The sequence below is a fragment of the Littorina saxatilis genome, linkage group LG13, assembly GCF_037325665.1.
Source record: "Littorina saxatilis isolate snail1 linkage group LG13, US_GU_Lsax_2.0, whole genome shotgun sequence".
Classification (NCBI taxonomy): domain Eukaryota; kingdom Metazoa; phylum Mollusca; class Gastropoda; order Littorinimorpha; family Littorinidae; genus Littorina; species Littorina saxatilis.
This window is the reverse complement of record NC_090257.1, coordinates 2,756,662-2,769,423: the sequence shown is the minus strand read 5'-3', so window position 1 is coordinate 2,769,423 and position 12,762 is coordinate 2,756,662. Positions and strand designations below refer to the sequence as shown.

Genomic DNA, 12,762 nt, shown 5'->3' with positions numbered 1-12,762 from the left:
GCGAGAGCGGAGAGGGGGGGGGGGGTGGATAGGCAGAGCCTACGGTGAGAGACTCAGACAAAAAACAAAAAAGGAAGAGAGACAGACGGACACAATACAGGACGCGGTAACAAACTCAAGCATGAATTTATACAAGGGGAGCGAAAGATTGGAAGGAAATGTATTCCCTTGCCTGTAGTCTGGTCACTAGTGGAACTTGACCCCGACCCGGAACTTGACGTTTAAGGCCGTTTTATAGGGAGTTAAAACTCACGACGCGCGTAGACTAACCGGATTGTCACTCTTCACCCGATGACTGATGGTTCACGAGAGAGAGAGAGCGAGAGAGAGAGAGAGAGAGAGAGAGAGAGAGAGAGAGAGAGAGAGAGAGAAAGAGGAAGAGTGTGAGAAAGAGAGAGAGAGGGAGAGAAAGAGACTGAGAGAGAGAGATACTGCCGCACGTCAATCAATGTCCACTCCAAATCAATCATCCCCGGGTTCGATTTAATCATCGAAGTCTCACTGAGTAGTGGCCGTAGAGTTAACTTCAAGTTCTGGTGGTAGCCGTACTTCGTCTTGGGTCTGGGCCTGGGGGTGTCGGGTGTCGGGGCAATTTTCCTGGGAAATCCTAGGAACAACCACACCAAAAGTTTCACTGGGAGTATTTAGAAACATGCAGTGCTATATTCAGTACTGCAGTGGCTTTGGGCTGTACAGACCAGTGTTTTCAGCCTGCAAAAAAACTAAACAAAACAGAACAACCACAGACCTTTAAAAAGTGATCTCGGGTGCAGGTTGTGTCTTTGCTACATTTCTGTGGCTGTTTTTTTTTTTAAACGATCGTTTCACCAGAATGCATATTTTTACCGACGCTGCAAGGAAGCAAAACACAGCAGCGACAATCGACAGATTACGTTTTATAACAGGCCAAAAAAATAGTCCAGTCTTTAATACGTACTTGCATGCCTGGATGACTTGAAGCCCTATATGATGATCCACATAACGTTCAAGTTCGCTGCGAACGAATAGAGACAACAACATGGAATGCACAAGTCAATGGCGAACGCCAAATAAAATATCACATTGATAAAAACACTTGCACCCACAGACACACAAACCTCAACATGTTGAACAATTTCCAAATCTTTTTACAAAAAGAGAACACGACAGCAACTAGGTTTGGTACATTCTTAATCAATAGTTTGACAGCTTTCCGCTGCCTTCTTCAGGATGGTAAAAAGTAAGGAGTGACGGCACGTGATGTACAGCCAGCGTATTGTCAAGATGGGTATTACCAAATCGTCAGAAACTGCTCAAACGTCCCAAATTAGCCTTGTGACTATTAGGCCTACATTTTGAGGACAAAATGGACTACAGGCCGGCTGCCTATACCACAGCATCCATTCCAACACGGGCTAGTTCTTGTGAAGCTTGTACAAGAGATATCCAGGTTCCTTGGTGTGACCGGAGCATTCGGCCGTCGACATGAATAATTCACACCGGGTCATTATCGAGCCTTTCTGGGGTTTGTAGCCTACGAAGGCGCAGAGGCTCTCTTTAAAACACTCGTTGTGACAAGCCACGCGAGATTTCAGGAGCCTCTCGGCGGGCAAGGTCATAGGTCGTTGGTCACGTGCCACCAGATACGCTTTGCCGTCCTTGATTGGCCGCTCTGGAAAAATATTGTTGAAACATGTGGAATAAGTGAGAGGAAGCGAAAGAAAGAAAACGCGGAGTGTGTGAATGTGTATCAAATTATAATATGCTTGATTGGATTAGTGCCGCGTGCGCGTGCGCATGTGTGTGTGTATTTGTGTGTGTGTGTATGTGTGTGTGTGTGTGTGTGTGTGTGTGTGTGTGTGGATGAGACAGAGAGTGCGAGACAGACAGACACAGACGGAGACAGAGCCCAGAAAGACAAACAGGCCTGACAGTGCGTTCGAGTGTTGCCAGGTTTAAGACTGCAGCAATTTTGCAAGAATATATAATGTGACCTTCTTTTCCGTAAAACTGGTTATTTACACTGAATACAACTGAGTCCTACCTTCAGTGCTGGTCGTGGTGGGTAGAGTCCACTGCATGGTCTGTATGGACACAAATTCGCTATTATTTTGCATAGAGCTATACGGAGGTAACCATGCCAACATATCAGCAAAAGCCTCACTATGTTTCTCTCAGTCTCGGTCTCAGTGTCTATCTCCCTCTGACACACACACACTCACACACTGTGACACACACACAGATAAGCGCGCCGAACGCACGCACATACACACGAACGCACGTACACACATGTGCATTCAAGCACACAGACACAAGCATACATACAAACACACACACACATGTACAATCATGAATAGACATAATGAAGACAGCATACGCATGCACATAACAACACAGCTACAAACATCCTCATCCACTTACACTCACACATATCCGAGTCCAGTCGCAACCATACAAAATAAGCATGAACACAACTTGGGGATTCGAACCCACCGATTTCCCGCTTGTCCACTGAAGCCCCAAGGGAGCAGCGTAGGCCTGGTTGGGACCCATCCCGAAGAAGAACCCACCCACGGTGACATTCGCATCGTCCTTCACCTCTCCCGAACTCAGCATGGCTATGGTGACGAAGCCGGTGTTGACCTTGACCTCTGTAGTCACGTAGCTGCTGCTGCCAACGCGTTTCCATCGCGATAGTGAGGTCACAAACTGGTGGCGGCGAGGGTCAAGGTCACTCTCAAGGACGACGCGGTCAGCATAGCAGACGTGTGTGATGAGAACGATGTAGTTTTCAAAACCTGGATTGGCCTGAAATGGTATTGCCATACGTGAGCAAAACATAATCAGGCAATTTGTGCTCTATGATTTTTACTGAACCTTTAAACAAACGTAACACTTAATATGACGCATTTATGAGTTGGCTTTTCTTCCTTTTCTCTTCAAAGTATGCGGTAAATACATTTTAGTTTACTTGCACACCCTCAAGTGCTACCAATAAGATTCAATGGCAATTAGCTCAGCCTGCCGCATGGAAAAAAACAAGCGGAGTCACGCCAAGTTTGTTTACAAGAGGGGAGGGGTAATGTCTTTTCAATGTAGTGCAAGTGTTCCTTGCAGCTGCCTGGTTTGGCTTCTTCCAACGCTGGATACTGTGATATTTTAAACTCTTAGAAATTAAAGTTTCAGATAACGCCGATTTAACGCGCGATTTGGCGGTTCTCGCCTATTGTGTAAGTCAGCAGTCGGGCGGCTACCGGACCACCCCATAACAGACCTTTCTCAGCCCAGCTAATCACAGGACTTAGACGGGGGTTGAAGATGGTGGGCACAGTGCATCAATCAATCAACCAATATGAGGCTTATATCGCGCGTATTCCGTGGGTACAGTTCTAAGCGCAGGGATTTATTTATTTTTATTTTAAATTTTTTATTTTTTTAATTTTTTTTTATTTTTATGCAATTTTTATCGCGCACATATTCAAGGCGCAGGGAATTATTTATGCTGTGTGAGATGGCATTTTTTTTTACACAATACATCACGCATTCACATCGGCCAGCAGATCGCAGCCATTTCGGCGCATATCCTACTTTTCACGGCCTATTATTCCAAGTCACACGGGTATTTTGGTGGACATTTTTATCAATGCCTATACAATTTTGTCAATCGTGGGATCTTTAACGTGCACACCCCAATGTAGTGTACACGAAGGGACCTCAGTTTTTCGTCTCATCCGAAAGACTAGCACTTGAATCCACCACCTAGGTTAAGAAAGGGGGCAGAAAATTGGTAACGCCCTGACCCAGGGTTGAACTCGCAACCTCTCGCTTCCGAGCGCAAGTGCGTTACCACTCGGCCACCCAGCCGTTACCACTCGGCCACCGAGTCCGTTACCACTCGGCCACCCAGTCGTTACCACTCGGCCACCCAGTCCGTTACCACTCGGCCACCCAGTCCGTTACCACTCGGCCACCCAGTCCGTTACCACTCGGCCACCCAGTCCGTTACCACTCGGCCACCCAGTCCGTTACCACTCGGCCACCCAGTACGTTACCACTCGGCCACCCAGTCCATTACCACTCGGCCACCCAGTCCGTTACCTCTCGCCTACACGGGGGTTGAAGATGGTGGGCACAGTGTAGATTCTATCATTCCAGTGTATCATATTATGACTTAGACGGGGGTTGAAGATGATGGGAACTCTATCATTCCAGTTAATCAAATGACTCACACGGGGGTTGAAGATGACGGGCACAGTGTTGACTCTATCATTCCAGTGTATCACATGACTTAGACGGGGGTTGAAGATGATGGGAACTCTATCATTCCAGTTAATCAAATGGCTCACACGGGGGTTGAACGGATGGTGGGCAGAGTGTAGATTCTATCATTCCAGTGTATCACATGACTTAGACGGGGGTTGAAGATGATGGGAACTCTATCATTCCAGTTAATCACATGACTTACACGGGGGTTGAAGATGACGGGCACAATGTAGACTCTATCAGTCCAGCTAATCACATGACTTACACGGGGGTTGAAGATGACGGGCACAATGTAGACTCTATCAGTCCAGCTAATCACATGACTTACACGGGGGTTGAAGATGGTGGGCACAGTGTAGACTGACTCTATCAGTCCAGCTAATCACATGACTTACACGGGGGGGGGGGGGGGGGGGGTTTGAAGATGATGGGCACAGTGTAGACCCTATCAGTCTAGTTTATCAATTGACTCACATCGGGGTTGAAGATAATGGGCACAGTGTAGATGTTGTCGTAACTCTCCACAGCAGGCACGTGAAACATGAAGGGAGCAGAGTCGGCCATGAACTGGTAACGATACTGGATCACCTGAAATTTAAATAACTTTCACTTGCTGTTGTTTTCAATAGTTAGAGCGCTTGCTAATCTTTGTTTCTTACGCCACGAGTTTAAAGAAAAATCAGCGGTTACAGATTTGGGTTTTAGCTTGTATTTGCCTTCTTTGTTGACATTTATCAAGCGCAGAGGGCATGCAAGGACTTTGTCATGCCGAACTGCGAACACGCCAGTACAGCCGGTAACACTTTTCTGATAATCTGACTGTACAATGTGAACAGAATTTTATATAACAAGATAACAATGAAAATGTACTCACCAGAAAACAGCAACATGAACAAATAATCTATCTTATAATATCTAAGCAGGGCCGGACTAGGCTAAGAGGAGGGGGGGGGGTTGCCAGTGGGGGTCAGGGGGCGAAGCCCCCTGAAGCTGATGGGTAGGTCATATTCTGAGATAGCAAAATGGTCGCTCCTTGCATGAAACGGCATAAAATAAACAATAATAAAAAATGTTTTAAATAAGTGAGGTACATGTTTAGGCTAGGGGGGGGGCGCAACCCCCATAACCCCCCCGGTAGTCCGGCCCTGCTAAGCCTCAAGTATCATTGTTCCATTTCCATTTCAGAATGTTATATGTCACGTTACGCGAAGGAAACATAACAGAAAGCCAAAAGCGGACCACACAAAAAGAAGTGTTTTTTTCACTGTAACAACCACACAGGCGTCATTTTCGAAGCCAGGCGTCATTTTCACAGCTCCCACCTGGATTGGTTTGTCAGCCTGGAGAAGAACGCTCGATTTAGGCAGAAGCTCATCCTCGACGAAGTCACCGATATTTTGCAGATTGCGAACAACGCCGAGGGAGGACCAAATGTTGGTGTTGGCTTGTGCGGCCATGACACGTATGTAGTCTCCCCTCGATGTAGAGGGCGTTGCTGTCACCACGAAGGTTCTGCCCCAGGACCTGGTTTATACAATAGACACAGGGTCATGGTGTACTACAGTTGCACCTGTCTGTAACGACCACTCAAGAGACCGACTACAAATGGTCGCAAAAGACAGGTTGCGGCCTCGGCCAATAGAGACGAAACAGAAGACGATATGCTCCCCTCGGAGCGCCAACAAAAACTGGTCTGACAACACAGCAAGCCATCAAATATGTTATAATGTCGATACGATTGAAAGAAACAGCAACTGTCAAATCAGTGCACTTAAAACTTGCAGAATTAACCGTCTAGTGATTTTTCTTTTCGGGTGGGTGGGGGGGGTGGGGGGGTGGGGGGATAATTTAAAATAAAACAAAACGGAACAGGGAAGTTCTGGTGTCTGTTTTTATGAAACCTCACTATGATCAAGGCCTTCAAGTCACTGGTTAATCTTGATTAAGGCGTCGTATTGTTTTTGTGTGAAAACTAGCTTTAATTCAGATAAAGTAATGAACAGCCTGGGCCACAAAATCCTTAGGAAAGTTTAAAGCAGCCTTCCCGAATGAATTTAATGCTACAATAACAAATGTGAGAAACTATCTTTCATTGGTCTATCCTCACGCATCAGTCGAGCTACTTTAAAACAGTTTCCTAGAACAAAATGATATCCAGACACCAAAGAAATTGTGACAATGCCATGGCCTACCCGACGGGTGGGATGTTTTCAATAGTGATGTCCTTGTTCTCCCTGAACGCGGGTGGAATTCCGTTAAAGGGTGGCGGGTAGAAGACGGAAGCGCTGAACACTGCAATGGGCTTCTGTGACATGATCTGGGTACCCGTCAAATCCCCCGTGCCTTTCCTGCAAAAACAAACTGTGCTGATAGCTTTGTACTTCGAGAAAGCGACCCGAATTTCACAGCAATGGGATAATCCACAAGCCGGTCAACTTATTTTATTGATGACTTTCTCGATCATTAAGTAACGAAAATGAACACTTGTTTCCAAAGTCTTCGCCCCAACTCACCCATCCTGCTGTCGGATGTCGGCCACCTCGTTGTGGTTCATGATTATCTTGAAGGTCTGGCCAGGTCCGTGGTCCGAGTGCTTCCACCGCAGGCTAGGGGATCCGCCGGATCCCGCACTGCGCGGCAAGGTCACCACGATCTCATTCCGCCCAGGCGCTGGATTCCCGATCAGGATGGAGGACTGGGTATGTGAGACAGAGGGCTGAGGTTAAAAAAGAAAAAACAATCTAGATCTATGTATGTGAGACAGAGGGCTGAGGTTAAAAAGGAAAACAATCTAGATCTATGTATGTGAGACAGAGGGCTGAGGTTAAAAAGGAAAACAATCTAGATCTATGTATGTGAGACAGAGGGCTGAGGTTAAAAATGAAAAACAATCTAGATCTATGTATGTGAGACAGAGGGCTGAGGTTAAAAATGAAAAACAATCTAGATCTATGTATGTGAGACAGAGGGCTGAGGTTAAAAAGGAAAAACAATCTAGATCTATGTATGTGAGACAGAGGGCTGAGGTTAAAAAGGAAAAACAATCTAGATCTATGTATGTGAGACAGAGGGCTGAGGTTAAAAATGAAAAACAATCTAGATCTATGTATGTGAGACAGAGGGCTGAGGTTAAAAAGGAAAAACAATCTAGATCTATGTATGTGAGACAGAGGGCTGAGGTTAAAAAGGAAAACAATCTAGATCTATGTATGTGAGACAGAGGGCTGAGGTTAAAAAGGGAAACAATCTAGATCTATGTATGTGAGACAGAGGGCTGAGGTTAAAAATGAAAAACAATCTAGATCTATGTATGTGAGACAGAGGGCTGAGGTTGAAAAGGGAAACAATCTAGATCTATGTATGTGAGACAGAGGGCTGAGGTTAAAAAGGGAAACAATCTAGATCTATGTATGTGAGACAGAGGGCTGAGGTTAAAAAGGAAAAACAATCTAGATCTATGTATGTGAGACAGAAGGCTGAGGTTAAAAATGAAAAACAATCTAGATCTATGTATGTGAGACAGAGTGCTGAGGTTAAAAATGAAAAACAATCTAGATCTATGTATGTGAGACAGGGCTGAGGTTAAAAAGGAAAAACAATCTAGATCTATGTATGTGAGACAGAGGGCTGAAGTTAAAAAGGAAAAACAATCTAGATCTATGTATGTGAGACAGAGGGCTGAGGTTAAAAAGGAAAAACAATCTAGATCTATGTATGTGAGACAGAGGGCTGAGGTTAAAAAGGAAAAACAATCTAGATCTATGTATGTGAGACAGAGGGCTGAGGTTAAAAATGAAAAACAATCTAGATCTATGTATGTGAGACAGAGGGCTGAGATTGAAAAGGAAAAGTCTAGATCTATGGGTTTTCGTTATAAGAGGAATAAACTGCAAAATGGTATGAACTAACTATAACCCGCTGAGGTTCTTCTTCTTCTTCTTCTTCTTCTTCTTCTTCTTCTTCTTCTGCTTCTTCTTCTTCTTCTTCTTCTTCTTCTTCTTCTTCTTCGTTCATGGGCTGACACTCCCACGTTCACTAACGGTTTTGCATGAGTGGGGTTTTACGTGTATGACCGTTTTTACCGCCGAGGGGAAGAAAACCCTCATATGACCCGCTAAAGTTGAAAAAGGAAAAGTCTACGTGTATGGGTTTTCGTTGAAGAGGAATAGGTTGCAAAATGACATGAACGTACTATGACCCGCTGGGGTTGATACTGAAAAGTCTAGAGCTATGGGTTTTCGTAGAGGAAGAGATTGCATAATGACATGAACTCATATGACCTGAAGCTGATAAATGACAAGTCTACATGTATGGGTTTTCGTTGAAGAGGAATATGTTGGACTTACTATGAAGTCCCAAGTGTACATTTGACATAGTCAGTCTTGAAGTCAGTCATGAAGGTTAGGAAATGGAGACAGTCAACCTGGATTTATTACCCTGAAGAAACCTCCGACAACTAGTATTTAGCAGTCACCCAACATACGACAAATCATACAGGTGAAGTCAATCTCACAACACCTATCTCACCTGGGCATCGTACGTTCTCTCAATGCTGGGGAACAGGTAGGCGGTGCTCAATGAATCGTAGGACAGGATTGACGTCACACCGGAAGCGTTGGAGCTGGGGTTGTTGACGAAGACGGAAATGTCGTAACTAGCCATGACGTTGATTCCGTCATGTAGGATGTCGATCTGTGAGCTGATGACCCCAATCACTTCTTGCGTCACGGGGTGGGAGCGGTTGACAGTCAGAGAGATTTTCACCCCTGCAGGCGCTGTGGCGCCACCCAGCATTGGGGTGATGATTTTCACCTGGTGTGGAAACACAGGTAGAAGTTTTACTTAATATGTATCTTCTTCTTCTTGTCGATCACTACTTAATATGTATGAACCGCTGCTTTAAAACATTTGATGGATTTTATAGATTTGAGACTCTGGGGAAGAGAATTCCAGACTGAAGTTCCAGAAAACGAAAAACTTGACTTGTAGAGGTCTTCTTCTTCTTCTGCGTTCCCGGACTTGTAGAGGTGAATGCGAGGAATATCTACACACTTTGATTTATGGAAAACAAAGGGCGGTAATTGCTCTAAATACTATAGATATTGAATGGCAAGAGCTCAAGGGGGAGGGGGTGGGGGGAGGGTGGGGGTCCTACCACGTTGAATGGCAAGAGTTCTACTCTTCTTCTTCTTCTTCTGCGTTCGTGGGTTGAAACTCCCACGTACACTCGTGTTTTTTGCACGAGTGGAATTTTACGTGTATGACCGTTTTTTACCCCGCCAAGAGTTCTACTAATTAATGACTGCTTCTGTCACAGTGTAAGTCATACAAGTGTAATAAAATAACGGAAATAAAATATTACTCCCCCCCCCCCCCCGCCCTAAGGTCAAACTAGGCAATTACAGAGAACAGGACAATAGATCAGCTGTCCTGGCATGAACGAAAAATAATTGTTTCCCTTGCATCTTTATCAGGTCTTATGGAGGTCAAACGGAACTTTGTTTTATACAATACAAGATGACACAAAGAAGATGATGTGAAAACGAATTTGACCTGAAAAACGGAACTTTGTTTTATAAAACACACAGCATGACACAAAGAAGATGGAGTGGAAACAAAATTGACCTGAAAAAAACGGAATTTTGCTTTATAAAAACACACAAGATGGCACAAAGAAGATGGAGTGGAAACAAAATTGACCTGAAAAAAACGGAATTTTGCTTTATAAAAACACACAAGATGGCACAAAGAAGATGAAGTGGAAACAAAATTGACCTGAACATTTGTGAGACACTGCGTGGTGATATAGAGCGTGATCCTGTCCCATAGACTGTCCAGTCTCGCAGGATACACAATGAATTTCTTGCCAGACGTCTTCAGCACGCTCACCGTGACCTGTGGGTACACAACACACACAACATTACAACACACACAACATTACAACACACACAACATTACAACAAGTCGCGTAAAGCGAAAGTAATTCATTAAGCTACTCAAGTCAAAGCAAAATCAATTTAACTTTATTAACAAATCCAAAACCAAAGAGACTGCCAACGTTCCAAAATTCAGAATCAAAAAACAAGAAAACAAACAAACGTTCCAACAACCTACCTTTCTTGTTGTTTGATTCTAACTTTATTAACTACAATCTGAGAAATTACATCTGTGTTCACTTATGGATGCGCTGTCACTCTGATTTTGACTGTTTGTAGAACTTTGGATTATTTTCATTTCGAAAAAAATTAATGTGACGGCCGTTGGAAGATTTTGCCCGTTCTTGACGTCACCTTTTCGCGCCGTAAAAAAGTTCGGCAGTTCTGCCGAAAAGACAGCCACATTTTTATCAATTTGAAATAATTTCCGGCGTTTCGTAGACTACAGACGGCTTGGAAAAAAAACCTGAGCAAAAAGCTTAGTTGTAAATGATTCAGTTGATATGAGGTCACCCAGACTAACAGACACGCATTAACACTTTCTACCCCACCTATGTTGACCAAGTTTTTTTTTAGCCGCGACCTGCTGTGCTGCAGCAGGTCACTCAGAATTGTAGTAACTGTGTAGAAACTGTGTATCAACACGCTGGAATGCAGACGTTAGATGGACGTTACAGGATGCGACAGAAGCTAACAGTCTGAGCGGATATATCCATACGTGGTCAGACATAGCCATATGAGTGGGTACGGATATATCCGTACCTGGGAGACAATGAGTTAAGACAATAATTGTTTTCAATATACTCTACCTGATTCATGGCAGGCGGGAGGTCAGCACAAATGAGCACCTGTCGAGATGTAACGAGAAATATTCAATAGGAATAAAGGCAATGAGCACCTGTCGAGATGTAACGAGACATATGCAATAGGAATAATAAAGGCAATGATGAGACTATCGTGCTGAAGTAGGTTGTGTGAATGAAATGCATGTTAGTGTGTAGAATGTGCTTGATACAAGACATGTCTTCATCTTTTTTTCTCAGTAAAACAGAAAACAATTTCATAAAAGAATATTATTCCTTTTGAGTGTGTGCGTGTGTTTGTGTTGGTTGGAGGGTTTTTTAACGTATGTGTGTGTGTGTGTGTGTGTGAGTGTCTATCTGGCAGTTCAGCTACCCTGCGAGCAACATTGCATATGTTCAGCTATATACACAAACTGATATTTTGGCACTACTGATCAAGAAAAAAATCAATCATTCAGACATTGTACTTACTGCAAAGAACACGGCCAATACAGTGGGCGCCATGTTGGTAGTCAAAAGCACCTCAGAGCCTCTCCCCTAAGAAAGACATTCGCTTTGCAGACTGACTTCACGATGCCCACGTCAGAACTTTGGTTTGACAGTCTGTGCCACGTAACAGATACTTTCTTTCTTTATTTGGTGTTTAACGTCGTTTTCAACCACGAAGGTTATATCGCGACGGGGAAAGGGGTGAGATGGGATAGAGCCACTTGTCAATTGTTTCTTGTTCACAAAAGCACTAATCAAAAATTTGCTCCAGGGGCTTGCAACGTAGTACAATATATTATCTTACTGAGAGAATGCAAGTTTCCAGTACAAAGGACTTAACATTTCTTACATACTGCTTGACTAAAATCTTTACAAAAATTGACTATATTCTATACAAGAAACACTTAACAAGGGTAAAAGGAGAAACAAAATCCGTTAGTCGCCTCTTACGACATGCTGGGGAGCATCGGGTAAATTCTTCCCCCTAACCCGCGGGGGGAACAAAACAGATACGTTGTATGTCAATTACTAAGTGTCAAAGAAGCAGTGCAGTCTCAAATTCAACATATTCAAACTCAATCAGTGTTGATTCAAAAAGTAAAGTAATCTAACTAAACAAACCAAGAAACATAAAATCTGGAAAACTAATTCACGGTAGAAGAAACAAGTCGCGTAAGGCGAAAATACAATATTTAGTCAAGTAGCTGTCGAACTCACAGAATGAAACTGAACGCAATGCCATTTTTCAGCAAGACCGTATACTCGTAGCATCGTCAGTCCACCGCTCATGGCAAAGGCAGTGAAATTGACAAGAAGAGCGGGGTAGTAGTTGCGCTAAGAAGGATAGCACGCTTTTTTGTACCTCTCTTTGTTTTAACTTTCTGAGCGTGTTTTTAATCCAAACATATCATATCTATATGTTTTTTGAATCAGGAACCGACACGGAATAAGATGAAAGTGTTTTTAAATTGATTTCGAAAATTTAATTTTGATAATAATTTTTATATATTTAATTTTCAGAGCTTGTTTTTAATCCGAATATAACATATTTATATGTTTTTGGAATCAGCAAATGATGGAGAATAAGGTAAACGTAAATTTGGATCGTTTTATAAATTTTTATTTTTTTTTACAATTTTCCGATTTTTAATGACCAAAGTCATTAATTAATTTTTAAGCCACCAAGCTGAAATGCAATACCGAAGTCCGGGCTTCGTCGAAGATTACTTGACCAAAATTTCAACCAATTTGGTTGAAAAATGAGGGCGTGACAGTGCCGCCTCAACTTTCAC

General features: G+C 43.4%; 1 protein-coding gene across 1 annotated transcript; it reads right to left on the bottom strand.

The window, feature by feature from the left end:
• Positions 1–501: 501 nt before the first annotated feature.
• On the bottom strand, positions 502–11,972 carry LOC138946272 (IgGFc-binding protein-like). Its single transcript, XM_070317814.1, has 11 exons — positions 11,453–11,972; positions 10,988–11,026; positions 10,018–10,137; positions 8,770–9,054; positions 6,756–6,937; positions 6,435–6,590; positions 5,565–5,766; positions 4,717–4,830; positions 2,473–2,787; positions 2,024–2,063; positions 502–1,651 (listed from the first exon to the last, which is right to left on the bottom strand). The coding sequence occupies exons 1-11, from the start codon at positions 11,483–11,485 to the stop codon at positions 1,395–1,397; spliced, it is 1,743 nt and encodes a 580-aa protein (XP_070173915.1). The 5' UTR covers positions 11,486–11,972; the 3' UTR covers positions 502–1,394.
• Between the last annotated feature and the right edge of the window lie 790 nt (positions 11,973–12,762).